Genomic DNA, 27,498 nt, shown 5'->3' with positions numbered 1-27,498 from the left:
TTCCTTGTTCAGCCAGGGTTTGTGGAAGGCATTCCTGTGAAGGTCCTGAGAGACAATGGTTCCTCAGGTTGCTCTGTCAGAGTTTAGTTCAGCCTGAGGAGTACACAGGTCGACAGATCCAAGCTAAGCTTATTGATGGATCAGTGAAATTGTTCCCTGAGGCACATATCCAGGTGGCATCTCCATTTTACACTGGTATGACAGTCGCAGTTGTCATGCCAGAACCTTTGTTTGACCTTATCATAGGCAATATTCCAGGTGCCAAGTATAGTTGCACTGAAAATATACGCTACTCAGACTTTGGCTGCAGTAACACGAGCCATGGCTGAGGCCCCAAATTGTGTCACCCCTGTGACCATTGCATCACCTCAAGATCTGATGTGTAGCCAAGTTATTGTTCAAGAACAACATTTTGACCTGACACTTGCTGCTGTGCGGAAGAAACAAAAGGGTAGAGTGATTAAGTATTCACGGGGAGGTCAAGCCAAGTTCCATCATAAACAAGGATGGCTGTACCATGAGTCACGTACACCCCAGGGCGAGGTTCGACAGCAGTTTGTCATTCCCGCAAAGTACTGCCAAGCAGTGTTAGAATGGGGTCATTGTTCAGCTTCAGGAGTCACATGGGCAAAAGGAAAACCCAGGGCCATATCCGAGCTGACTTTTTCTGGCCAGGGATGGGACCAGAAATATATAGTTTTATGCGTTCCTGCAATGTGTGTCAATGTACCACTAATCAGGGACATGTCCTTCCTGCACCGTTTAAATCCACACCCATAATCTCAGAGTCAGTTGAGAGACAAGGCAGCGGTGATGTGGGTGCAGACCTGACGTCTTGCCTGTTGGTCCCACAGGACACATTACGTCCAGGACCTGTACATACCTATGTACCTTAAGTTAAGGGGGAAGTTCGAGAATCCCGTAGAGACAATCCGGGGCTGTGTTTGAATTACCTTGTGGAATGTCTCGAGCTGTAGGCCTCTCAGAGGATTCCTGGAGAATGCACATTATCCACATGAGTGTTCACACCCACAGTGGGTGTTAAAATGTGACCTGCCTGAGATTGCGTTAGGATTCTCAGCTTGCCAATGTTAATCGTAAGTGTATAGTTAGGTTAATCAGTAAACTGCCTGTTCTCAGAGATTTGGGCAATCCAAGAACTGGCACGTTTCCTGGTTAATTAGGTAGGTTTAACCAGTAAACTGCCAGTTCTCAGAGATTTGGGCAATCCAAGAACTGGCACATTTCCTGGTTAATAATGTAGGTTAACCAGTAAACTACAAGGATCCTGAGAGATTTGAGCAATCCAAAGACTATGTTTCCTGGTTAATAATGTATCCATTAACCCGCCCCATCCTGTCAACGTATAAGTACGTTGCAACATTTTGCATTTGCCAGTCCCGGCAACGTACTGGTACGTCGTGCAATTGTAAGGTCCCTAATTTGCACAATTTTCAATTTTCGCACGTGATTTTTCGTACATTTACACGGGACACCTTCCTCTATTCCTCTTCAAGATGCCTTACACCGCATAACCTCCCCCCTCCCCCCCTCATGCCATTGTCTCAGCAATTCACCTGTTATCAGTGACCTGGCCAGTAAAGACATTCAGGGCCAGAGTGATTCCTCAATCGATGACAATGTGGAGGACAAAGTTTACATAGCATTAGAGGAAAAAACAGTCAGAAATAATGATCAGGTAAAGTGGCAAAAGAAGGTCAGGTATGGTGATGAGTTAGTGAGTGAAACAATGCTTATAATGCCTATATTACTGTTTGAAAACCAATATACTCTTGTACTACATATAAATTTGTATCAAATAAATAAATAAATACCATTTATGAGTGGTGTGAAAGAGTTACCCTCTCATAGAACTCGTTTTCTTTGGTGCCAGCCTGTTAGAAAACCCAGTCAGGTAAGGAGGTACTGGTACCTGGATCGAGTATTTTAACACGCCCCATCCCGTCGATGTATGGGTACGTTGCAAGATTTTGCATTTGCCAGTCCCAACGACGTACTGGTACATCATGCAATTGCAAGGTCTCTAATTTGCACAATTTTCAATTTTTGCGCTTGATTTTTCGTACGTATACACGGGACACCTTCCTCTATTCTTCTACAAGATGCCAAGCAGGGACAATGCCTTACACTGCATAACCTCCCCCCTCCCCCCCTCACACCATTTTCTCGGCAATTCATCTGTTACCAGTGACCTGGCCAGTAAAGACATTCAGGGCCAGAGCGATTCCCCAATCGATGACAATGTGGAGGACAAGGTTTACATAGCATTAGAGGAAGAAACAGTCAGAAATAATGATCAGGTAATGTGGCAAAAGAAGGTCAGGTATGGTGATGAGTTAGTGAGTGAAACAATGCTTATAATGCCTATATTACTGTTTGAAAACCAATATACTCTTGTACTACATATAAATTCGTACCAAGTAAATAAATAAATACCATTTATGAGTGGTGTGAAATAGTTACCCTCCCATAGAACTCGTTTTCTTTGGTGCCAGCCTGTTAGAAAACCCAGTCAGGTAAGGAGGTACTGGTACCTGGATCAAGTATTTTAAACCTCAAGTGAGCGATTTCTCTATGAATTTTCGATGTTTCTCACCAAAAGCGGAGGTTTTAGCCAAAAAAAAAAAAAAATCGAAAATACCTCGGGACTGGGGGGTGTCAGAGGTGCGAAATCGCTCGGGAAGTGATGGGTTAAACCTCAGGTGAGCGATTTCTCTATGAATTTTTGATGTTTCTCAACAAAAGTGGAGGTTTTAGCCAAAAAAAATTTTTTCGAAAATACCTCGGGGGATGGGGGGTGTCAGAGGTGCGAAATAGCTCGGGACGTGACAGGTTAATAGAATCATAGTGTACTTTTTGTAACATAAGTACTGATTGCTAGGCAGAGAGAGAGAAATGACACTTGATGCTCCACCTTGATTGCTTTTGCAGGTGCAGCTGGCGGGTGCAGCATTGTCATGGAGATCAGCTGATTGTCTCTGCTGCATGCTGCCGCCTCTTCTCTTCTGCCTCGTTGTCATTATTTACTATTGGAATTACATAATTTTACACGTAGGCACAGTTACACCACAACTGTCACACCTACACCGCATATTACATACATCACACTACATAACAATTAGTTGTTAATGTAACTGTAGCAAACTTTTCACTCAATTTGACCTGAGTACGGGATTTTTCACCGTCGTCTCGGAGTTTTTTCCTCAACCTTGCTTCTAGTAACGTAAATACAAGGTTTTTACGCTCATGGGTGACCGTGATTTTCTCCTGTAGCAGGGTAGTATACACACCACAGTGTGAATCTTGTGTGACTGAGTTAGGATTTATATGTATTGTTACGGAACAGAGAGATAATGAACACTTCAAGTGAGAATACTAAAAATCACTACTGTCCCGCAAAGTTCCAGGTTCAAAACAAAAGAGTTAGGTAAAATTACAAGTTAAAGTTTAATGCTCAAACTAACAACTAATCATTCAGGACTCATAAGGATAATGTAATGGCAAAAAACAGGTTAAATATATGGTTAACTGCAATAGCCTCTATTAACACGACATTAGCAAGAGTAAACTTATCTAAGTCAGCCCTGATAAAATGAGAAAACCGGATAATGCTCAGTTAATGCAAGATATATTATTACAGATACAAAATATTATTAATAATGTCTGACATCAAAAACTCCACATGAACCACAAAAACCTCACCAGGCCCACGAACCAACACCTTATGCCACACAGCACAAGAAAAAATGCAACAACACTTATACTCAAATTAAACAGCAGCCAGATGGTTGGAGACTTCCTGAGCACTCACAAAAATAATAACAACTGTACAGGGGAGGACAGAGATGTGAACAAAATGAGGAGCAGATCTAAGTGGCAATTAATGCAGAGACTGAGCTCATTATATAGAGGCCAGCAGAGCTTGATACAACTTGTAAGAAGGACGCGAAAATGAAGCCATAGGGAACAAAGAGTTGACACTCCTGCTCTGAACAACAGAAAGAACGACTTACTCTACTATAAGGGAGGAGAAGGGGGGAGTGAGGTAGAACACGGAAGCTTGGTCACCATGGAAGCCACGAGGCGAATCGTGATCAAACATGCAGCATACTGTACGTTAGAATTATACAAAGGATGATGAAATCATAGGCTATGTAACACCTCCCCACAAAAAAAAAAAAAATTTACAAAGGAAATTTCTTATTACTCTAAAACAATCTGTCTAAAGTCTAGATAAGCAATCTGCAATAACATTTTCTTTCCCCTTGACATGTTGTATGTCTAATGAATACTCCTGAAGAAGTAGATTCCATCTTCTCAATCTCTGAGATTTATCTTTAAACTTACTAAGGAATTTCAGTGGGTTATGATCGGTATAAATGACTATGGGGTCAAAACCAGAACACAAATAAAATGAAAAATGCTGTAAACCCAAAATCAAGGCCAAAAGCTCTTTCTCAATAGTTGAGTAGTTCTTTTGAGGTGGAGTGAACTTCTTACTGTAATAAGATACAGGGTGTTCAATACCCTGATCATCCTCTTGCAGCAAAACAGCCCCAGCTCCTGTATCACTTGCATCAACAGCCATCTTAAAAGGCTTAGCAAAATTTGGAGTAGCGAGCACTGGCTGACTTAATAAGATAGATTTAAGTTTGCTGAAAGAGGATTCACAGTTATCGGTCCAGACAAATTTAACTCCCTTTTTCAGTAGGTCTGTAAGTGGTGATACAAGAATTGAAAAGTTAAGAACAAATCTCCTGTAATAACCTACCATTCCCAAAAATCTTTGTAGCTCTTTCCTACTTTTAGGTCTGGGAAGATCACTTATAACCTGAACCTTAGCTGCTGGTGGTGCAACGTGCCCATCACCAATTACGTACCCAAGGTACTGAACTTTAGCTTGACCAAACTCACACTTTGATAAGTTAGCTACAAGATCAGCCTGAACCAAACGCTCAAGAAATTTACTGACATGGCATAGGTGATCTTTCCAGTTGTCACTGAAGATTAATACATCATCAATATAAACAACACACCCTGCCAAACCCTCTGTTACAACATTCATGATCTTCTGAAATGTGGCTGGTGCATTCTTCATACCATATGGCATTACAGAACATGCAAAAGTCTTTCCTAGTGTTACAAAACATGAGATCTCCCTAGCACGTTCAGTCACAGGTACTTGCCAGTATCCCTTTAACAAATCAAACTTACTTATGTACCTAGCCTTTCCGATCTTGTCTATGCAATCTTCCACGCGAGGGAGAGGGTAAGTGTCTGTTTTGGTTATCTGATTAACACGTCTGTAGTCGATGCAAAGCCGCTGTGGCCCACCTGGCTTAGGGACTAGAGTGACAGGAGAACTCCACTCGCTCTGACAGGGCTCAATCCTCTTGTGGTCCAACAGGTAGCCAAGCTTCTTCTGGATGAGAGGAACTTTCACTGGGTTCACACGGTAAGGAGGCAGTTTAATTGGCTTTGCATCTCCAACATCGACATCATGCATCAAAACAGTGGTTCTTCCCGGAGTGGCACGGAACACTTGCGGGTACTCCTGCAGTAATGCCGAAAACTCCTGCCTTTCCTCGGGAGCTAGATGAGAAAGCTTAGTCTGGAGATCATTCATGATATCAGGATTCTTCCCCAAACTATCACTCAGGCTCATACTGCATGGGAGAGCTTCACTTGCAGACTCGGGTGGAACAGCTACAGTGCAGACTGGGTTATTTTCGTCCCGCCTGTGATATAACTTTAGCATGTTGATGTGACAAAGTTGCTTGTTCTTTCTACGATCTGGTGTGGCGATGACATAGTTGACATCAATGAGTTTCTTCTCCACGAAATAAGGACCACTAAACTTGGCTTGAAGAGGTTGCCCATGCACTGGTAGCAGAATCAAAACCTGATCTCCTGGCTGAAAGTGGCGTAACCTGGACTTCTTATCATACCAAGTCTTCATCTTCTCCTGAGCAGCTCCTAAATTCTCTCTCACCAGCTGTAAACCAGTGGACAGCCGTTCTTTGAACTTCATCACATACTCCAGCAGGTTGACGTCATCTTCCTCCGACAGCCTGCATTCCTTGAGTAGCTTAAGGGGTCGTCTTACTTCATGGCCAAACAGTAGTTCAAAGGGTGAGAAGCCCAGTGATTCATTTGGAGATTCTCTTGCGGCAAATACAACGAATAGAAGTCATTTATCCTAGTCTTTCTGATGTTCCAAACAGTATTTCTTGAGCATCGATTTGAGTGTTTGATGATATCTCTCCAACACTCCTTGGGTCTGGGGATGGTAAGCTGAAGACGTGATCTGGGTGATGCCCAACTCTTTCAGAGACTGCTTGAAAACATTTGACATGAAATTACTTCCCCGGTCTGACTGTACCTCCTTGGGCAGACCAAATTTGGTGAAGAACCCTAGCATTTCCTTAACCACGTTCTTTGCTGAGATATTTCTAAGTGGAATGGCTTCAGGATAACGAGTAGCCATATCAATCAGGGTCAACACATAAGAAAATCCTGAAGAAGTCTTAGGAAAAGGGCCCACAATATCCACCAACACACGGGTGAATGGCGCCTCAAAAGGAGGAATGGGAACTTGAGGTGCAACCTTTTTGGTCTGATTACACTTCCCCACAACTTGACAGGTGTGACAAGACTTACAATACCAGGAAACATCTCTGAAGATACCTGGCCAGTAGAAGTGTTTCAAAATGCGTGCCACAGTCTTCCTCACTCCAAGGTGTCCTGCCAGACTGGAATCATGAGCCACTCTAATGATATCCTGCCTACAAACACGAGAGATGACAACTTGATATACAACCTCCCATTCACAGTCAGCTGATGCTGTTGGGGGTCTCCACTTCCTCATAAGTACTCCTGACTTTATATAATAACAAGTAGAAGCACCAGCTGACTCTTCCTCACTGCAAGCAGAGTTAGCTAGACCTATCAACTCAGGGTCAGCAACCTGCAACTCAACCAACTCTTGACGAGACAAATTATCAACACTACGGGGTACTGCCTTATCTGGTGAGTGGTCCAAATTAGCAAGAAAAGTGTCAGCTAGGATAAGATCATCATCATCATTATCCTCTAAGTCACCAGTAACTTTAGACTTAGCCCTAGTGACAGCACATGCAGAGAACACGTCAGGGATATCACAATCCTGGGTCGCAGTCACTGGTTCACTAGACAACTGAGGAGCTGGACACACTTGACTTCCACCAATATCATTTCCAAGTAAGAAAGTTACACCTGACATTGGGAGTGTCTCAACCAACCCAACCATAACGGAACCATTAACAAAACCAGACTCTAAATTCACTCTGCACTGAGGGACAGAGAAGTAATTATTCCCTACACCTTGTAAGATTACAGTTTCATCAGAGGAATTAACATTAGAGCCTAGAACACTGGTCAGCATAACGGATTGGCAAGCACCTGTATCACGATATATTTTAACTGATTTCCTGTTATTACTGTCCAGAGGACTGACAAAACCATCAGACAGGAAATTAGCACATGAACTCTTGAGAGTGTCACCCACGTTACTGCTCAAAAGAGGAGCTTCATCATGAGAATTTAATTTACCTCTCAAAGCAGGTTCACTTAACTCGGTTAAAGAATTCTGGGAACTCTCAAGGGTGGACACTAGACCAATTGACTGAATATTTAAAGACTCCTTTTTGTTCACATCACTCTGTCTCCTGAAACATTTCTCCGTAGTATGACAAAGCTTACTACAATAAGTACATTTACTTTTCTGAAATCTAGAGGTGGAGCTGGTATTTACTTCCTGAGAAACATCATCTTTATTCTCTTTCCTGTTACATGTACTCTGAGTAGAGGCAACGTACTTACTCTCAGCTTTCCTTTTTTCTTTAGAATATCTCTTGTGAGTAAGAACATATTCATCAGCTAAAACTCCAGCATCAGAGAAATTATCTATTCTTTTCTCATCAAGATATAGGCTTACATCTTTAGTAATACACCTTTTAAAGTCCTCCAGCAAAATCATCTGCTTAAATTTATCAAAATCAGAATTTACATTCTTAGAATTTAACCACTGCTCTAACAGATCTTCTTTGATTTTTGCATACTCAACATGGGATTGCTTATCTTGCTTATAAGTTGTCCTAAATTTTACTCTATAGGCTTCAGGAACAAGCTCATAGGCCTTAAGAATCAAGCTCTTAACTACATCATAATTATCAGATTGATCCTGAGGCAAAGATGCGTAAGTTACTTGAGCTTTACCGGTGAGAACAGTTTGAAGGAGTACTGGCCAATACTTTTTGGGCCAATTAAAACCTGTAGCTACCCTCTCAAACACCTGAAAATACTTTGTTAAATCACATTCATTAAAAGGAGGGACAAGTTTAACATTTTTAGCCACATCAAAATCATCAGAGCTAGATGATCCAGTTCCACCTTGTTTCATGTGATACTCGTGGTCTGCCTGAATCCTAGCAAGTTCATTTTGTGCCTCCTGAATACGAGAATGAGACTCAGCCTCCTTAGAACGTGCCTGAAACTCAGCCTCCTTAGCACGAGCCACCTGCAGGGCTAGCTGTAACTTAGCTATTTCAATCTGCGTTTGCTCATCTGGAGGAGTTACATCAAACAAGCTTTTATTAATCATGCCAACAATTTGATCTTTAGAATGATGAAAGTGAACAGCATTTTCCAATTGTTGAGCAACAAGCTTAAGTTCATTCTTTGTTCTGTTTTCTACATCACACACTGTTTGCACATTTGACAAAAAATCTTTGGCTTCATCAAGAGTAGTAATAGTAGACATCATGAATAAATCACAGTCACAAAATATCAAGCAATATCCTTATGATAATATCCTGAATATCCTGGCGAGGTCGCCAAATTTATGTTACGGAACAGAGAGAGATAATGAACACTTCAAGTGAGAATACTAAAAATCACTACTGTCCCGCAAAGTTCCAGGTTCAAAACAAAAGAGTTAGGTAAAATTACAAGTTAAAGTTTAATGCTCAAACTAACAACTAAACATTCAGGACTCATAAGGATAATGTAATGGCAAAAAACAGGTTAAATATATGGTTAACTGCAATAGCCTCTATTAACACGACATTAGCAAGAGTAAATTTATCTAAGTCAGCCCTGATAAAATGAGAAAACCGGATAATGCTCAGTTAATGCAAGATATATTATTACAGATACAAAATATTATTAATAATGTCTGACATCAAAAACTCCACATGAACCACAAAAACCTCACCAGGTCCACGAACCAACACCTTATGCCACACAGCACAAGAAAAAATGCAACAACACTTATACTCAAATTACACAGCAGCCAGATGGTTGGAGACTTCCTGAGCACTCACAAAAATAATAACAACTGTACAGGGGAGGACAGAGATGTGAACAAAATGAGGAGTAGATCTAAGTGGCAATTAATGCAGAGACTGAGCTCATTATATAGGGGCTGGCGAGCTTGATACAACTTGTAAGAAGGACGCGCAAATGAAGCCATAAGGGACAAAGAGTTGACACTCCTGCTCTGAACAACAGAAAGAACGACTTACTCTACTATAAGGGAGAAGAAGCGGGGAGTGAGGTAGAGCACGGAAGCTTGGTCACTATGGAAGCCACGAGGCGAATCGTGATCAAACATGCAGCTTACTGTACGTTAGAATTATACAAAGGATGATGAAATCATAGGCTATGTAACAGTACATTTATCTATTTTTTTTTTTTTTAAGAAAAAATTTGATTTTGATAGGGCGTAATGTCACGAATTGGCACGAGCGTGTTTATAAGTTCGTGATATTTTTGTTTCAGTGTGAAAACCACGAATTCTGGTGGGATTCTCACAGAGTATCACTCAGTTCAACCGTCCTAGCGTTCACTCAATTGGGACGGTTTTCAGAACATTTTTCACTGTTTCATAAGTGATCATCCTTGCACGCGACATTAGCGCCTCCGCTGAGTGATTTATTGTGAACGTATGTCACTCACTTTCTTTCCGTTGACCGTTGAAGCAAGCACGGCCATCCCTCGCCCCCTTCCATAATTCGAACTTAGTCAGGCTTTGATCATCGTGAGAGAAGGTTCGTGTGCAGCGAGTTCCTGAAATCTCCACCTAGACGGTGAATCGGCAAAGAGGTTTAGCATGTTTGCAGTGTCCGTCCTATGTAACGACGCCCAGTCATTCCGTTTAGCCCCCTCTACTGACCAGTATTTCTTTTCGGTTTTCCTAGGTTTCAGTTTAGCTTTTGAGTGAATGAGTGAGTGTATTCTCCTTGTTATTTTGAATTCATTTTGAGACCTATGTAACATAAAATTAATTCATTGTGATTAATAAATTCACAGGTCTTTTTCTTTGACCTCAATGTAGTTAAACTCGTGTTTTATTTCTCCACAATTAGCTTATTTGCTTGCCACTCCTAGTTTGCGCAGACGCTTAACATTACTTATAACTGGTACTTAGGCCAGTCCTTTTGTATTAAGCTTAAATCCGTTGTGCCAGCCAGGAGTTAATGCACCAGCAAGAACCTGTTTATTACTATTAGTATTAGTTATTGATTGTCATGGGTGGAGTCACTTTCTCGAGAGACTAACAGTACTACAAACAGCACACGTGAGTAATTAGTCTGCTGTGTACTGTTGAGAAAGTTTATAAATTCTCGTCCTTAGAGAATCGGCGAAGTAAGCTGGCATAAAGTAAAACTTACTGCTTGATTTCACAAGTCAATTTTTGCCCCCATTTACAAGCAACACTTTTGAAGCATTTTTAAATTCATAAATCTACAAAACCCCGTGACAGATATCAGCAACGAGAATGCAGTTTTAACATAAGTGTACTTGACTCTGAGTAGAGGATTGGATAATCTGAACAAGTGCTTAGCAGATAGGGCTGCTGAGCACTTGCCCCCGAGACACGCACTGACACCAAACTTGACATGGACCTGCTGTGACTTACCGGGCATGCCCAGGCGAAATTTCAGCTCATTCCTTCCAGCAGTATGACCTATAGAGGGTTCGTATGCCTTGCGAAAATCGGGCCCAGAAGTGCGCATGACTCATGCTCAACTGACCGCATGCAGTTATAATTTACACCATCGTTGTCAGCTCATCGTTACGCAACTTAAGATGCATTGCACGTCTAAATCCGAGGGGGTCAAATGTGGACAGACACATACAGGCAGCGCTTATTCACATAGTATTACTGATGCTTGTAAACTGAACATGGAATATTGGAAATGGGCAATAATCCATGGCTGTATTACACTATTGGTTATCATATTATTTACTGAACCATCACTTACACTGCAGTAAAGATGCAGTTACTTTAACATTCCTTGTTTTGATATCAACACACTCTAAGCTGATTTGGAGATTTTGTGGTCCTCCTTTTTGTTAATCACGCAGACTAAATATTACAGCACTACAAAAATCAAAGAGGAGAATGCGAAGGTGTAACACGGAATATGGATCGCTAAGGACGATGTGTTATGACACCACCATATTCACGTGGAATATGCAGATGTGGCGTATTTGGACAAAGTTTTACGCAGAAGGCCAAGTTAGAATAAAAACGATATGGTTACTTGTTGAATTACTGCTTACATTGTAGTGAAGGAATACTATAGTTACTGTTCTTTTATTTGACATTTACTGTGTAATACAGATGTAGAATATAATGTTAATGTTCGTTTATTTGACTCTTGTTGTGTATTACAGATGGGGAATATATAACTCATGTTCGTTTATTTGTCATTGTGTATTAAATATGTGGAAGATATCGTTAGTGTTCTTTTAATTGAGAAAATTGTATTACAGATGTGGAATATATATATTTAATGTTCCTTTAATTAACATTTATTGTGCATTATAGATGTGGAGTATATCGTTATTGTTCCTTTAATTGATATAAGTGTATTACAGATGTGGAATATATACAGTGTTCCTTTAATTAACATTTATTTTGTATTACAGATGTGGAAAATGTCATTAGTGTTCCTTTAATTAATGCTGAATGTGTATTACAGGTGTGGACTATGTCGTTAGTGTTCCTTCATTTAACATATGATGTGTATTACAGATGTTGAATATCTCGTTTATGACCCTTTATTTGATTTTCGTTTTGTATTGTTTTACAGATGTGGAATATTTGCACATCTGCCGTACACCCCAACTGGTGCTCAGGTAGTGCAGGTGGCCTCGTGGACTCCCATTCGAGGCTTCAGCCATTTCGAGTCTCGAAGCATGTTTCCTGATAAATTCCGCAAGTTCGTAATGAAACTGGTTTGTCTGTCAATAGCCTTGATACCGGAAGAAGTGGCCACCGACAAATCGCCTCCACATCACATGTCCTTCGCCATCAGGCTGCTCTGTCTCATGTTCACACACCCCTCGCTAATATACCCCTCCACCCCATCCATTGTTTCTAATTAGCTTGAGGAGGTCACTGTACTATTTTTTTTTTTTAATTTACCATCTCTCCTTCTTTACTGATAAGCTGTAACAGTGGAAAGATATCAAATGAGGCAATAGTCACTATGATGTGCTTTGGAAAAAAGATGTGCAGTAGAGTTGTTGTACTGTCATATGACTAATCTATGGAAAAGATACTGTAAAAGAAGGAAAATCTTCGCCTAGGCACAATTACTATTGTTTTAGTAGTTGTTGCTCAATCTCGGCCCGTCTGAGCGACTAGACCGTCGACTGCAGGTAAGCAGCTACCCCTATAGGGTTGTCCCATAGATTCACTATACCGCATATGTTGTGTCTGTGTGTGGCATGTGTTATGCAGTGTTTCATTATGTGTATGTTGTGTGAGCCTAATCTACAAGCTAGGCATGCATCGACTCAGCCCAAATCTAAGGTGGTAAATGAGGAGGGTTGGGTTATATCCAGCTCTAAGTCTAGCTAAATGAACTCGATCATCTCTGTTTAAGGACACTTCCGACGGGTGGGTGTCAGGAGGGGAGCTTCGATTATGGTGTTGTGTTCGAGGTCTTGTATTGCCGTGTGTGAGTGAAATGAGTATGTAGGCATTTTTTCATTGGATTGTCTGCAGGTGGGATATTGTAGAGCCTCTACAGCAATATCCCACCTTCAAACAGGGCTTGACAATGTTTGTGTGGTGGCTGCATTATGTTCTTAACAGTGTTGTGTGTCGTGGTCATGTAATGATAAGGGTGTTACGTACTGACACATGCTGCTGCAGAGAATTTTGTGGCTGTCATATCAAGATTTCATCTGACAGAGAGATATTAAGTCTTAGAGTGTAAATGGGCCTGCAAGAGTAGTTTTGGTGCAGCCAGCGTTCATGCGTGGGGTATCGTTCTGTATGAACTGCAAGGTAATTAGTGGATATTAGACAGGATGGAAGCTCACGTCTGAGAGGCATGGGGCATCATTGATCTAATGAATTGTTTGCAGTGAAGGGAGATTGTTTCTTTTTGTTGTCCAAAATCTGGCCAGGTAGTTGCCTTCAGTGCATTGAGTCTGTGTAGTTTTCTGTCTATCTGTCTGTCTAATGCCAGACACTTTAACCCCGTGAGGGGTGGTCACAAACAAATTGCTTCCATGTCTCCCCGTTCCCCGCCATTTCATTGCCCTGCTTCTAGCTCACCCCCCCCCCCTCTCTCTTATACCTCTCCACTCCATCCCTTCATCTCATCCTTGGCCTCCCCCTCCCTCTCCCCCACTCCACCTCACACACACACACACACACACACACACACACACACACACACACACACACACACACACACACACACACACCTCGTCAGCCTCTCGCTCTCCATCCTTTCCACACGGCCAAACCACCTCAGTGTGTTTCTCCTAATGCCTCCTATCACATCCACATCCCCACCACAATGCTCCTTCACTTCCTCATTTGTCAGTCTGTCTCTGCATGTGACTCCACATGCTCCTCTCAAATAACTCATATCCACTGTCCTCACGCTTGACTTGAGTCCTCCAACAAGGCCCAAGCTTCACTTCCATACGTTAGAGCTGGTATCACAATACTGTCATGCAGTAACTTTTTCACTTCCATGCTTATCACTCCTTTCAAAGAATCAGCAACCTTTCTTCCCTGTTGTACAGTCGTGGTCATAAATAATCACCTATTCTCCGGTACCCCTCGCCTCAGGCTGGCTCCTTTATGCGCGGTAAGTCACAATGGAGTAAGAGGGGCTGACAGGGAAGGGCCAGAGAGAGACGGGAAGGTGGGTGGAGGGGCAAGTGATGGTGAGGGGATGGAGTGAGGGAGGCAAGGAGGGTAGGCAGTGGTCACATTATTTTTCTATATTCTTTCATTCAGGGCATGATAAAAAGGAATTAATAATCAGTAGATAATGCTGCACTACACCGTGTATAGCGGCGTCAGATAACAAACTTTAGCTAGGTGGTGATATCAAGGTTTGGCTCGTGAGAGAAATATGCTGACGTGACAGATCAAACATTAATGCGGAGTCAGATATTGTGTTTATCCGCATGTTTTGACTTCGGACGCAGAATGGAATCTGGATGGCTCTGACTTCCGTAATATTTGTGTAAGAAACGTCCTCTACCCATACAAGTAATTAATTTTTGGTCTTAAATATCATATGCAACCTTCGACATGGCTGTGCCCACAGTAAACATGATTAGCCTCTCGGTATAGACTCCCTCTTTGCAGTCACCATCATGTCAACTACTTTATGGCATCTCAATATGAAAAGGCTATTTAAGATAATTGCATAATAAGTAAATAAAACTGATATCTGTGCACATAGATAAATATTATAACGATTTCTCATATAAAATGTTAGAAGGAAAATGAAACAAAATCTTATACAAACTCCCAAACTATATCTTTGTCAATGTTTACCGACACTGTTCAAGCCAAAGCAACCAGGAAAGCCTTTGTAAGTACTCCAGTGGCCTCCCGCCTCAATAACCTCTTGCAGTCTTTGCGGCACCGAGGAAGCAATGTTGTTGATGGTTTGCTGGTTTCTTCTGAACAGCTCTCACTCGTTTTTGGTGGACTGGACGTCAGTATATTTCTCTCACGAGCCAGTCCTTTATTTCACCACCTATCTAAAGCTTATTATCTGACGCCGCTGATAATGTGTAATGTAACATTATCTACTGAATATTATCTCCTTTATATCATGCCCTGAATGAAAAAAAAAAAATAAACGAATAATTTGACGACCACTTCCCATTCATTCTCCTTCCCCTACCTACCTTCCTTCCCCTCCCTCACTCCATCCCGGCACCATCACTTGTCCCCACACCCACCTTTCCTCCTCTCTCTGTCCCCTCTTTCTCCACTGTGACTTGCCGCACATAAAGGAGCTAGCATGAGGCAGGGGGTACCGGAGGATAGTTGATTATGACCACGACTGTACCCTTTCAAGCACTTTACCCTCTAAACTTCCATCCTTACTCATTACACTACCCAAGTACTTAACTACACTCACACTTTCCAGTGCCTCCTCACCCACCCTCACTGTACATTCAGTAACTTCATTTCTCTCGAAGGCAATAACTTTACTCTTCCCAACATTCACCTTTAGATTCCGTTTCTTACACACTCTACCAGACTCATTCACCAAGACTTGCAGCTCCCCATTGTCTTCATTTGACAACACAGTACCATCTGCAGACAACAGTACAAGGAATTTCCTCTCACTGCCCACTCTCATTAGGGCTGATCCAACATCCAATGCCGTACCTCGTATCAACCCCATTCTTATACAAATTGAACAACCATGGAGACATGACACGTCCCGATTTCAATCCAACCTTCAAATAGAAAAATGCACTCAGGTCACTGTCCATACTCACTGCAGCCTTAGCACCCTCATACATAATCTATCTATCTATCTATCTATAGCCCGACGCCCTAATCCCGCAAAGGGTGGCCGCAGACAAAACGCCTCCAAGTCGCTGTGTCACCCACCATTTGACTACCCTCCCCCAAATCCCCCCCCCTTCCTCATATACCTCTCAACTCCATCCCTCCACCTCATCCTCGGTCTAACCCTCCCTCCACCTCACCTACATACACCCTCTTAGTCAGTCGTTCATTCTCCATTGTCTCCACATGCCCAAACCACCTCAGTGTTTTTCTCCTAATCTTCTCAGCCACATCCACATACACCCCACAACGTTCCTTCACTTCTTCATTCGTCAACCTGTCCCTCCATGTCACTCCACATGCTCCTCTCAAGTAACTCATTTCCACTGCTCTCACTCTTGACTTGTTCCCCTCTTGCAAGGTCCACGCCTCGTTTCCATACGTCAGGGTAGGGATCACAATACTATCATGCAGTGACTTCTTAACCTCCATATTCACCTCCCGATTTCTCATCACTGTTTCAGTGAACCAACAACCTTCCTTCTCTGCTGTACCCTTTCATGCACTTCATCCCCCAAAGTTCCATCCTTACTCATCACACTACCCAAGTACTTGAATGCACTCACATTCTCCATATACTCACCATCCAACCTCACTGTACAATCTGTGACTTCATTCCTCTCAAACACCATAACTTTACTTTTGTTTACATTAACTTTCAACTTCCTCCTCCTACACACTGTCCCAAATTCATTCACCAAACCTTGCAACTCCCATTCATCTTCACTCAACAGTACTGTATCATCAGCAAACAGCAACACCGGAATCTTCCAAATCTCACCCTCATTCATTAGAGCCACCCTCACATCCACTGCCCTACCTTGCACCTCCTTTACAACCCCTTCCATGTATATATTAAACAGCCATGGAGACATCACACAACCCTGTTTCAGTCCTACATTGAGATAAAAGAACTCACTCCGCTCACCATCCACTCGCACCGTAGCCCTAGCTCCTTCGTACATACTCTTCATAACACTCAACAATTTCCCCTCCACTCCATATATTCTTAATACCTTCCACATACCTTGCCTATCTATTCTGTCATAAGCTTTCTCCAAGTCCATGAAGGCAGGGGAATAATTATACCTGACATACAATCATTTGGGACTTTACCTTCCTCCCAGGCCAATCAGCACATCTTCCACATCCATTCTACTACTATCTTTCCCTTATGCTTCAGCATTTCACCTCACACTCCATCAATTCCTGGGGCTCTCCCCATTTTGACTTTCTTCATTACTTCCACAACTTCCATCCTACTAATTTCTTCCTCTCTTTTCACATCCCTCCTTCTCCCAGCCACTCCCCAGCCACTTATACTTGCACTACTTTCATTATTTATGTTCAACATTTCCTTAAAGTGTTCTCTCCATCTGCTTATTTTTGCTCCCTTCTCCACTAGTTATCTACCATTTTTATCTTTCACTCCCCGACTAGCTTGTTTAACACCATGTCTAAGTCTCTTTACCTCTTTCCAGAACACTTTCTTACATTCCCTCCACTTTACACTAAAATTCCTTCGAGATTCCTCATCCACTCTCTTCTTACTCTCTCTTACTAATATTATCACCTCTCTCTTCCTCTCGCCATATAGCTCTCTCTTCTCTCAACTTCCTCCACACTCCTGTTTCTCATCCACTCACAATAGGGTTTCTTCTTTTGTGCCACAGCCTGTTTCACCTCTTCATTCCACCATTGCTGTTCCTTCCACCCTCGTTCGTATTCTCTTCACCCCACACACCACCTGACATACTGCACAGATTTTTGTGGTCCTTTTCTTTATAATGTTTTATTTAAGTGATTGCTTGTTAAATTATGTAATTTAGGTTCCTGTGGTTAATGATTTAGAGTGTTATGTAATGTAGGACAACTCTAGCATGTTTTAATGTGTCTGAGTTGGTAACTGTGCTCTTTCTCTAGAATGCACCAGAAATGTGGAAAAATGTAGAAGTTTCGAGAGTAATGCAAGCTTATATAAGATGCTGTGGAGACTATTTCGAATTCAGTCGGGTTTCATTCAGTTTGAGTGAAGTGCAATTGGTTTTGGTTCAGTTCGAGTGTAGTGCAGTATCAGTGCAGTGCTGTTAATGAAGTTTGTGAAGAGTTGCTGACAAGCATTAAGTATAATTACTGTCAGTGAAGATTATTATCGGCACTTGTGTATTAATGAAGTGTTAGCAAGCATTGAGTGTACTAACAGTAAAGTGGTGTTAAGTTAGTAACGTGTGTAAAGCTTCAGTGCTTGTGAGAACAGTGAAGTTGGAAAGCATTAAGCGGAATTACTTGGAAAATAAAGACAGTGAACTTTAAGGAGCCAGTGTTTAGTTTCGCCTCAGCTGATCTTGTGTACTGTACACCTAAGGCTGACCATAGGAAGAACAACTCACTGGGCAACGTACTTCCTGTACTCTACTACTGCTGTTGGAGCCTGTGGCAATGTGGGGTGAGGACGTAACAGTATTCTCTTCATCCCACACACCACCTCACATGCTGCACAGATTTCTTTTGTGAGTATCTTGCACACACCTTCCACGTCTCCCATCTGCTCCAAATCATATTTACTCAATCGCTCTTATAATCTGCCTTTTTTCCATCCTCTTGTACCCTTTCCACCCTCTTTGTAAGAACTACTTCCTCCTGTCCTTCCCTTCTTTTATTCCTCCACTTCATTTCAACCTTGACTTTCACCACGACCAAGTGGTGGTCAGAAAGTCCACTCCCCTAGCTCTATGTGTTCCTGCATCCATTACACACCTCATTCTATCATCCACAGACACATAGACAATCATTGCCTTCCATTCATTCAGTTCACCACCCACCATTCTCATCACTCGCCACATACTGTATACCTGTGGATCATTTTGTGTTTGATGAGGCTATTGGCTATCACCAACCCTCTTCCGACACAAATGTCTACAAGAGCACTGCCATTCTCATCCATTTCTGCAGACACACCCCACTCACCCACTACTCCACCCACCTTCACATTCCCTACTTTTCCATTCGTATCTACAGACAAAACACTCTCTCATTCCTTTCAAACTTTTCCATGTATGCTTCCACATTTGTCCAGAATTCCTCTTTCACTCTGCTTGCTTGCACGATCTGGCATGGGCGCATACACATGCACAATTGCCCACATTTGTATTCCAACTTTCAGTCTTACCCACAAAATTCTTGAGCCAACTTATCCATACTCTCTTATATTCTTCTTCCATCTCTTGCACACAACAATACACTCTCCTTCTTTTGCCGTCTCATTTTCACCCATTCCCGCGCATATACCCCATCCATACTCCCATTCTTTCACAATCTCACCTCCTCATTTAGTTTCATTTAATCCGCATACATCTACTTATGTACTCTCAATCACCTGGACAATCTCTCTCTCTCTCTCTCTCTCTCTCTCTCTCTCTCTCTCTCTCTCTCTCTCTCTCACTTAATCATTTTCATCCTTTACATTTCATGTCGCAATTCGTATTATGTTCTTTGTTCGGTCCTTAGTCGTCACCTGTTGGTCTGTCCTGGTCCGAGGCTTCTTGTTCGTTTTTTTTTTTTTTTTTTTCCGGGGAGGGGCACTAACCTTCCACCAACCCACTTGCTGTCACGCAGGGAACACATGTTGGTTAATTATAAGTTACCACCCAGGGCTGTAAATGATTTCCTGGTTTACAGGAAATCATTTGGCTTGACACTCAGTGTAGAGCTACCCTAAATACAGAGTACCGTTACACTAAGTGGCTGGATGATAGGCACCCACACCTAACAGCTTTCCCAAACACTACCTGGGAATCCAGGTTAAACGTGAGGGATATGAAACAAGGATGGCTGTTTGAGGAAATTCGTATAAACCACACGAGAGAACAAAAACCAGACCTCTCTGGCGCTGTATGATTCTGTAATTATACTACAGTAATTGACCCGAACGAGGATAACTAGAGCAAAAGCCGGGTAACATTTCTGTGATATTTTTACGACACGAGAATGTGAAAAATATGTGGATATATCCAGCAGTGACAAAATGGCCTGTATTCCCAACGGTTGGGGAAGCTTCTTAGCAACATTTTCTAAGCAAAATAATTTGTTTATTACACCTTACTGTTCTCTTCTCTGTTGCATAAATCCTTCCAACATCACCATGCTATGCACCAATAATATACAAAAGGATATTAACCACCCAGATCCAAAAGTAAAATCGCTAAGGAAGAGGTGTTAGGGAGCCTCCTTGACCGATAAGAATACAAGCCAAGGTGGAATAAAAGATAACGCCCATGTTGGCTTAAAATAAGTAAATAAATAAATAAATAACCTTGTTTTCAGTTTCCACGGTATGAGGATGAACGTTTCAGTTCTACCCTATGAACCCTATTGGATCACATCAGGGGTGGGCGACAGCACCACACACTCCGGCATGGACTACAACCAGCTGATGTATCTGGCCAGGGCACTCAATTTCACAGTCCATATTTTACCTTCAAGAAACTGGGACGAGGTGGAGTATCAAGGAAAATTAATAGTGCTTCGTTTTGGCATTGATTTTGCCTGTCTTTAACCATTTAGTAAAACTTTTCTAAACTAAGAAAATGTCGAGCACAGTTTAGTTTCCGTGCATAAAGAGGTTCAAAATATGGTCCTTATCCACGGGAGCAAAATTATGCTGGACATTTCCTGTATTTTGCTTGTGTTAATATGATTGTTGCTACAGTCAGACAATACTATCCAGTTCATCATCCATATACAGTAATACGATTAAGTATTTTAAATATTAAGGCTCGTATTCTCCTCGGTTACGTAGGCACCCTAGCCAGCACCTTTTCCTTAGCGATTTCTTTTGCTTACTACACCTTCCTGCTCCCTAGTATAGTTAATATCTTTTCATTTCCAGAACAAATAACAAAAATAACAAAAGTTATTACGAACGAGTTATGAAGAATACGCTGCTAAGGAAGAAATGTTCGGGAGCCTCCTTAACCAACGAGAATATGGGCTTAAGTCTTTCAGACCGAGGACATCTCATTAGACTCTTACAACCTCCAGATGATTTTGTTCAAGTTACGAAAAACTTTTAGTAATGAAGTCTTTTCTCAGGCCCTTCAGTTAATAATGCCGTTCCTGAACTGAGCAATCTCTTTTCTAAAATGACGAAAATTAAGTATAAAACGGTGTCTTTGAAATAAGAAGCTAAATAACACATTTTCTATTTGCTTCGTACAGTGACACCTTCTATATATATATATATATATATATATATATATATATATATATATATATATATATATTTACATAAATATTTATATACTTATATATATATATTTATATATTTATCCCTGCTTGTTGTACGAGGCGACTAAAAGGGTTGGTGGTGGGTTAGTGCCCCACCCCGTAAAAAGAACTAAAAAAGCGAACAGAGTGCCTCGGACCCGGACGGACCATACGTTGACGACTAAGGAACGGACGAAGGACATTCTTAGGGTGGGAACGTGGAATGTGAGAGGAATGAATGATGAAGTGAAAGAGAGAGAGATTGTTCAGGTGCTTGAGGATGCAAAAGTGGATATATGTGGATTGACTGAAACTAAATGGAAAGGTGAAAGGGTGAGAGAATGGGAATATGGTTTAGGTATATGTGCGGGAGTCAATGAAAATGAGAGGGCAAGGGAGGGAGTATGTCTGATGATAAGCAAGAAGTGGAAGGAGAATATAAGAGAGTATGGAACAGTGGGTGCAAGGATTGTATGGATGAGGATGAAAGTATGTATACAAGTGTGGGCGATTGTATGTGTGTATGCCCTGACAGAGGATCGTGTGGCAAGAGTGAAAGATGAGTTTTGGGCGAGTGAAGAAGCGTGTATGGACAAGTTTGAGAGGAGCGAGAGAGTGCTGTTGATTGGAGACATGAATGGCAAAGTTGGGAATGTACGAGTAGATGGAGTGGTTGGTCAGTGGGGTGTGCCAGCTGACGTAGATGGGAATGGAAGTACTTTGGTGGACATCTGTGCTTGTAAGGGGTTGGCAATAGCCAACACCTACTTTCGGCATAAGATGATCCACCGGTATACATGGAGAGTAATGAGGAGGATAGATGGTAAACTTGTTGAACGAAAGGCAGTGATAGACTACGTGTGTGTGGATGAGCGAATGAGAAGACAAGTGTTGGATGCAAGAGTGTGGAGAGGGTGGGGGAATGGAGTCTCGGACCATCACTTAGTGATGGCCTAGGTAGAGCTGCAAAGAAAGTGGTTGAGGAGACGAAGGGGAAGACAGGAGGAAGCAACTCCTGTGAGAAGAGTGGAGAAATCGCAAGATAGTGAGAAAATGACAGAGTATAAGAGCATAGTGGAAGAAAGACTGGGAAGGTATGAGCTAGAGCAGATGGAAGGGGTGGAAGACGTATGTAAGATATTCACGGAAGAGATAGGCACAGCATGTGAGGCGGTTTGTGGAGTGAGGAGGAGATGCAAGGGTGTGCAAGGGACAGCATGGTGGAATGATGAGGTGAAACGAGCTGTGGAACAAAAGAAGAAGGCATATAGTGAATGGTTAGCGAGTAGAGGTAGGGGAGAAGATGAGAGAGAGAAGAGAGAGGTATATGTGAGCAGGAGAAGGGAGGTTAAGAGACTGGTGAAGGAGAGTAAAAAGAAAGTGGATGAGGAGTTTGGGAGGAATCTGAGTGTGAAATGGAGGGAGAGTAAGAAATTGTTTTGGAAGGAGGTAAAGAAAGTAAGGCAGTGTGAAAGGGGAAATAGTAGGGGAGTGAAAGATAGGAATAATAGATTGTTGGTGGAGAAGAGAGAGAAACTGTGGAGATGGAAGGAGCACTTTGAGGATTTGTTGAATGTGAAGAGTGAGAGCAGTGTGAGTATAAGTGGTTGGGGAATGGCTGGGAGAAGAAGAGATGAGAGGAGGGAGGAAGAGATCAGTAGGGCGGAAGTAGTGGAAGCGATGAAGAATATTAAGTTGGGAAAGGCCCCAGGAATTGATGGAGTGTGTGGTGAAATGCTTAGGTATGGGGGTGAGGTTGTCGTGGAGTGGATATGGAAGTTGTGTAGATTGGCTTGGGAAGAGGGAAGGGTTCCAGAGGACTGGAAATCTGGTATAATTGTTCCTTTATACAAAGGAAAAGGAGAGAGAGAAGTATGTGGTAACCATAGGGGTATTTGCCTACTTAGTGTGACTGGTAAAATATATGGTAGAATACTCATTGATAGGGTTAGGCATATGACAGAGGAGCTAGTTGGAGAAGAACAAGGGGGATTTAGAATCAGATATTTGTAGATCAGATATTTGTTCTAAGATGTTTAGTGGAGAAGTATCTAGAGAAGGGAAGGAAAGTGTATGCTGCCTTCATGGACTTGGAGAAAGCTTATGACAGAATAGATAGGCAAGACATGTGGAAGGTATTAAGAATATATGGAGTGCAGGGGAAATTGTTGAGTGCTGTGAAGAGTATGTACGAGGGAGCTAGGGTTACGGTGCGGGTGGATGGTGAGCTGAGTGAGTTCTTTGATCTCAATGTGGGACTGAAACAGGGTTCTGTGATGTCTCCATGGCTGTTTAATATATACATGGATGGGGTTGTACAGGTGTGCAGGGTAGGGCAGTGGATGTGAGGGTGGCTCTAATGAATGAGGGTGAGATTTGGAAGATTCCGGTGTTGCTGTTTGCTGATGATACAGTACTGTTGAGTGAAGATGAATGGGAGTTGCAAGGTTTGGTGAATGAACTTGGGACAGTGTGTAGGAGGAGGAAGTTAAGTTAATGTAAACAAAAGTAAAGTTATGGTGTTTGAGAGGAATGAAGTCACAGAATGTACAGTGAGGTTGGATGGTGAGGATATGGAGAATGTGAGTGCATTCAAGTACTTGGGTAGTGTGTTGAGTAAGGATGGAACTTTGGGGGATGAAGTGCATGAAAGGGTACAGCAGGGAAGGAAGGTTGTTGGTACACTGAAAGCAGTGATGAGAAATAGGGAGGTGAGTATGGAAGTTAAGAAGTCACTGCATGATAGTATTGTGATCCCTACCCTGACATATGGAAGCGAGGCATGGACCTTGCAAGAGGGGAACAAGTCAAGAGTTAGAGCAGTGGAAATGAGTTACTTGAGAGGAGCATGTGGAGTGACGTGGAGGGACAGGTTGACGAATGAAGAAGTGAAGGAACGCTGTGGGGTGGATGTGGATGTGGTTGAGAAGATTAGGAGAAATACACTGAGGTGGTTTGGACATGTGAAGAGAATGGAGAATGAAAGACTGACTAAGAGGGTGTATTTAGGTGAGGTGGAGGGAGGGAGAGGGAGAGGTAGACCGAGGATGAGGTGGAGGGATGGAATTGAGAGGTATATGAGGGAGGGGGAGAGTTGGGGGAGGGTAATCAAATGGTGTGTGACAGAGCGACTTGGAGGCGTTTTGTCTGCGGCCACCCTTTGCTGGATTAGGGCGTCGGGCTATAGATAGATAGATTTATATACATTTATATATACATTTATATATATATATATATATATATATATATATATATATATATATATATATATATATATATATATATATATATATATATTGCCAGACGCCTCAATCCCGTTTGGGGTGGCCACAAACAAATCGCCTCCAAGTCGCCCTGTCCCCTGCCATTTCACTGCCCTGCTTCCAACTCACCCCCCCCGCTCTCATTTACCTCTCCACGCCAGCCCGCCATCTCCTCCTCGGCCTCCCCCTCCCTCTTCCCCCCCTCCACCTCACTCACATACACTCTCTTCGTCAGTCTTTTACCCTCCATCCTCTCCACATGGCCAAACCACCTCAGTATGTTCCTCATAACGCTTCCTATCACATCCACATCCACACCACAACGCTCCTTTATATCCTCATTCGTCAGCCTGTCTCTCCACGTGACTCCACAGGCTCCTCTTAAATAACTCATTTCCACTGCTCTCACTCTTGACTTGTGTCCTTCCAACAATGTCCAAGCTTCACTTCCGTACGTTAGAGTTGGTATCACAATACTGTCATGTAGTAACTTTTTCACTTCCATGCTCACTTCCCTGTTTCTTATCACTGCTTTCAAAAAACCAGCATCCTTTCTTCCCTGCTGTACCCTTTCAAGCACTTAACCCTCCAAACCTCCATCCTTGCTCATCACACTACCCAAGTACTTAAACGTACTCACATTTTCCAATTCCTCACCATCCAACCTTGCTGTACATTCATTAACTTCACCTCTCTCAAAGACCATCACTTTACTCTTCCCTACATTCACCTTTAGATTCCGTTTCCTACACACTCTTTCAAACTCATTCACCAAGCCTTGCAGCTCCCCTTGATCTTCACTCAACAACACAGTATCATCTGCAAACAACAGTACAGGGAGTTTCCAAACACTATCCTCTCTCACCAGGGCCACTTCAACATCCACTACCCTACCTTGTACCTCTTTTATTACCCCATCCATGTACAGATTGAACAACCATTGAGACATGACATCCCTGTTTCAACCCAACTTTCAAAGAGAAAAATTCACTTAGTTCACCATCCACACGCACTGCAGCCTTCGCACCATCGTACATAGTCTTCACAGCATTCAACAACTTCCCATCTACTCCATATATTCTTAATACTTTCCACAATCCATGTCTATCCACCATGTCATATGATTTCTCCAAATCCATGAAAGCCACATACAACTTCTTTCCCTTCTCTAGAAACTTTTCCACTAAAGATCTAAGAATGAATATCTGATCTACACAACCTCTTCCCTTCCTAAAGCCTCCCTGTTCTTCTCCAACTAATTTCTCTGTTCTTTCTCTAACTCTGTCTATAAGTATCCTACCATACATTTTTCCTATTATACTAAGAAGACAAATGCCCCTATGATTACCACACACTTCTTTTTCCCCTTTTCCTTTGTACAAGGGAATAATTATACCTGACTTCCAATCCTCCGGGACTCTACCTTCCTCCCAGGCCAATCTTCACATCTTCCACATCCATTCTACTACTACCTCTCCCCCATGCTTCAGCATTTCACCACACACTCCATCATTCCTGGGGCTTTCCCCGATTTACTTTCTTCATTGCTTCCACAACTTCTATCCTACTGATTTCTTCCTGTCTTCTCACCTTCCTCCTTCTCCCAGCCATTCCCCAGCCACTTATACTCGCATTACTTCCATCCTCTACGTTCAACAATTCCTTAAATTGTTCTCTTCATCTGCTCACTTTTTCTCCCTTCTCCACTAGTAATCTACCATTTTTATCTTTCACTCCCCTGCTAACTTCACTTCCACCCTGTCTTACTCTTTTCACTTCTCTCCAGAACATTTTCTTACAGTCCCTCCACTTTACACTCAAATTCCTTCCAAATTCCTCATCCACTCTCTTCTTACTCTCTCTTACTAATCTTTTCACCTCTCATTCTTTCCACATATAACTCCCTCTTCCGCCTGTCATCTTCTTCCACGCCCCTATTTCTCATCCATTCATTGTATGCTTTCTTCTTTTGTGCCACAGCCTGTTTCACCTCTTCAGTCCACCACGCTGTTCCTTGCACGCCCCTCCGTCTTCTCTTCACCCCACACACCACATCACATGCTGCACATATTTCTTCTGTAAATATTTTACACACACCTTCCACGTCTCCCATCTGCTCCAATTCATAGTTGCCCAATCGTTCCTCCACTTCTCTCTTATACTCTGCCTTTTTCTCATCCTCTTGTAACCTTTCCACTCTCCTTGCAACTACTCCTTCCTCTAGTCTTTCCCTTCTTCTATTCCTCCATCTTACGTGCATTCTAATTCTGGCCACCACCAGGTAGTGGTCAGAAAGTCCACTCCCCCAACCTCTATACACTCGTGCATCCATTACACATCTTCGCATCCTTTCATCCACACACACATAATCAATCATTGCCTTCCTTTCATTCAGTTCACTACCCACCCTTCTCATCACTCGCCATGTATACCTGTGGATCATTTTATGCCTGAAGAGGGTATTGGCTATCACCAACCCCCTCCCAGCACAAATGTCCACTAACGCACTCCCATTCTCATCTATCTCAGCAGGCACACCCCATTCACCAACTATTCCATCCACCTTCACATTCCCAACTTTACCATTCATATCACCAATCAAAAACACTCTCTCATTCCTTCCAAACTTTTCCATGCACACTTCCACATTTGTCCAGAACTCTTCTCTCACTCTGCTAGCACGATCTTGCGTTGGTGCATACACATACACAATCGCCCACATTTGTATTCCAACTTTCAACTTTACTCACACAATCCATGACCCAACTGATCCATACTGTCTTATGCTCCTCTTCCATCTTTTACTCACAACTATACATACTCCTTCCTTTGCCCTCTCATTCTCACCTACTCCTGCGCATATACCCCATCCATACTCCCATTCTCTCACACTTTCTCCTCTCCATTTTGTTTCAGTTATTCCACATACATCCACTTTCGCACCCTCAAGCACCTGGACAATCTCTCTCTTTCACCTCATCATTTGCTCCTCTTACATTCCATGTACTCATTACTAAGTCCTTTGTCCTGTCCTGGGTCGTCATCGTTTGG

General features: G+C 42.4%; 1 protein-coding gene across 1 annotated transcript in view; it reads left to right on the top strand.

Moving 5' to 3' along the window:
- LOC145393812 (uncharacterized) overlaps positions 1–27,498 on the top strand; it is an 82,949-nt gene that overhangs the window by 9,226 nt on the left and 46,225 nt on the right. Inside the window, exon 2 of the mRNA XM_080267857.1 lies at positions 12,162–12,306. Coding sequence (XP_080123983.1) covers positions 12,162–12,306 — 145 coding nt within the window. The remainder of the gene's footprint in view (positions 1–12,161; positions 12,307–27,498) is intronic.

Source organism: Coenobita brevimanus, chromosome 25, assembly GCF_032717465.1.
Source record: "Coenobita brevimanus isolate Jiangsu-jjx chromosome 25, ASM3271746v2, whole genome shotgun sequence".
Classification (NCBI taxonomy): Eukaryota; Metazoa; Arthropoda; class Malacostraca; order Decapoda; family Coenobitidae; genus Coenobita; species Coenobita brevimanus.
The sequence above is the reverse complement of the archived record's forward strand: the minus strand, read 5'-3'. Positions and strand labels throughout refer to the sequence as shown.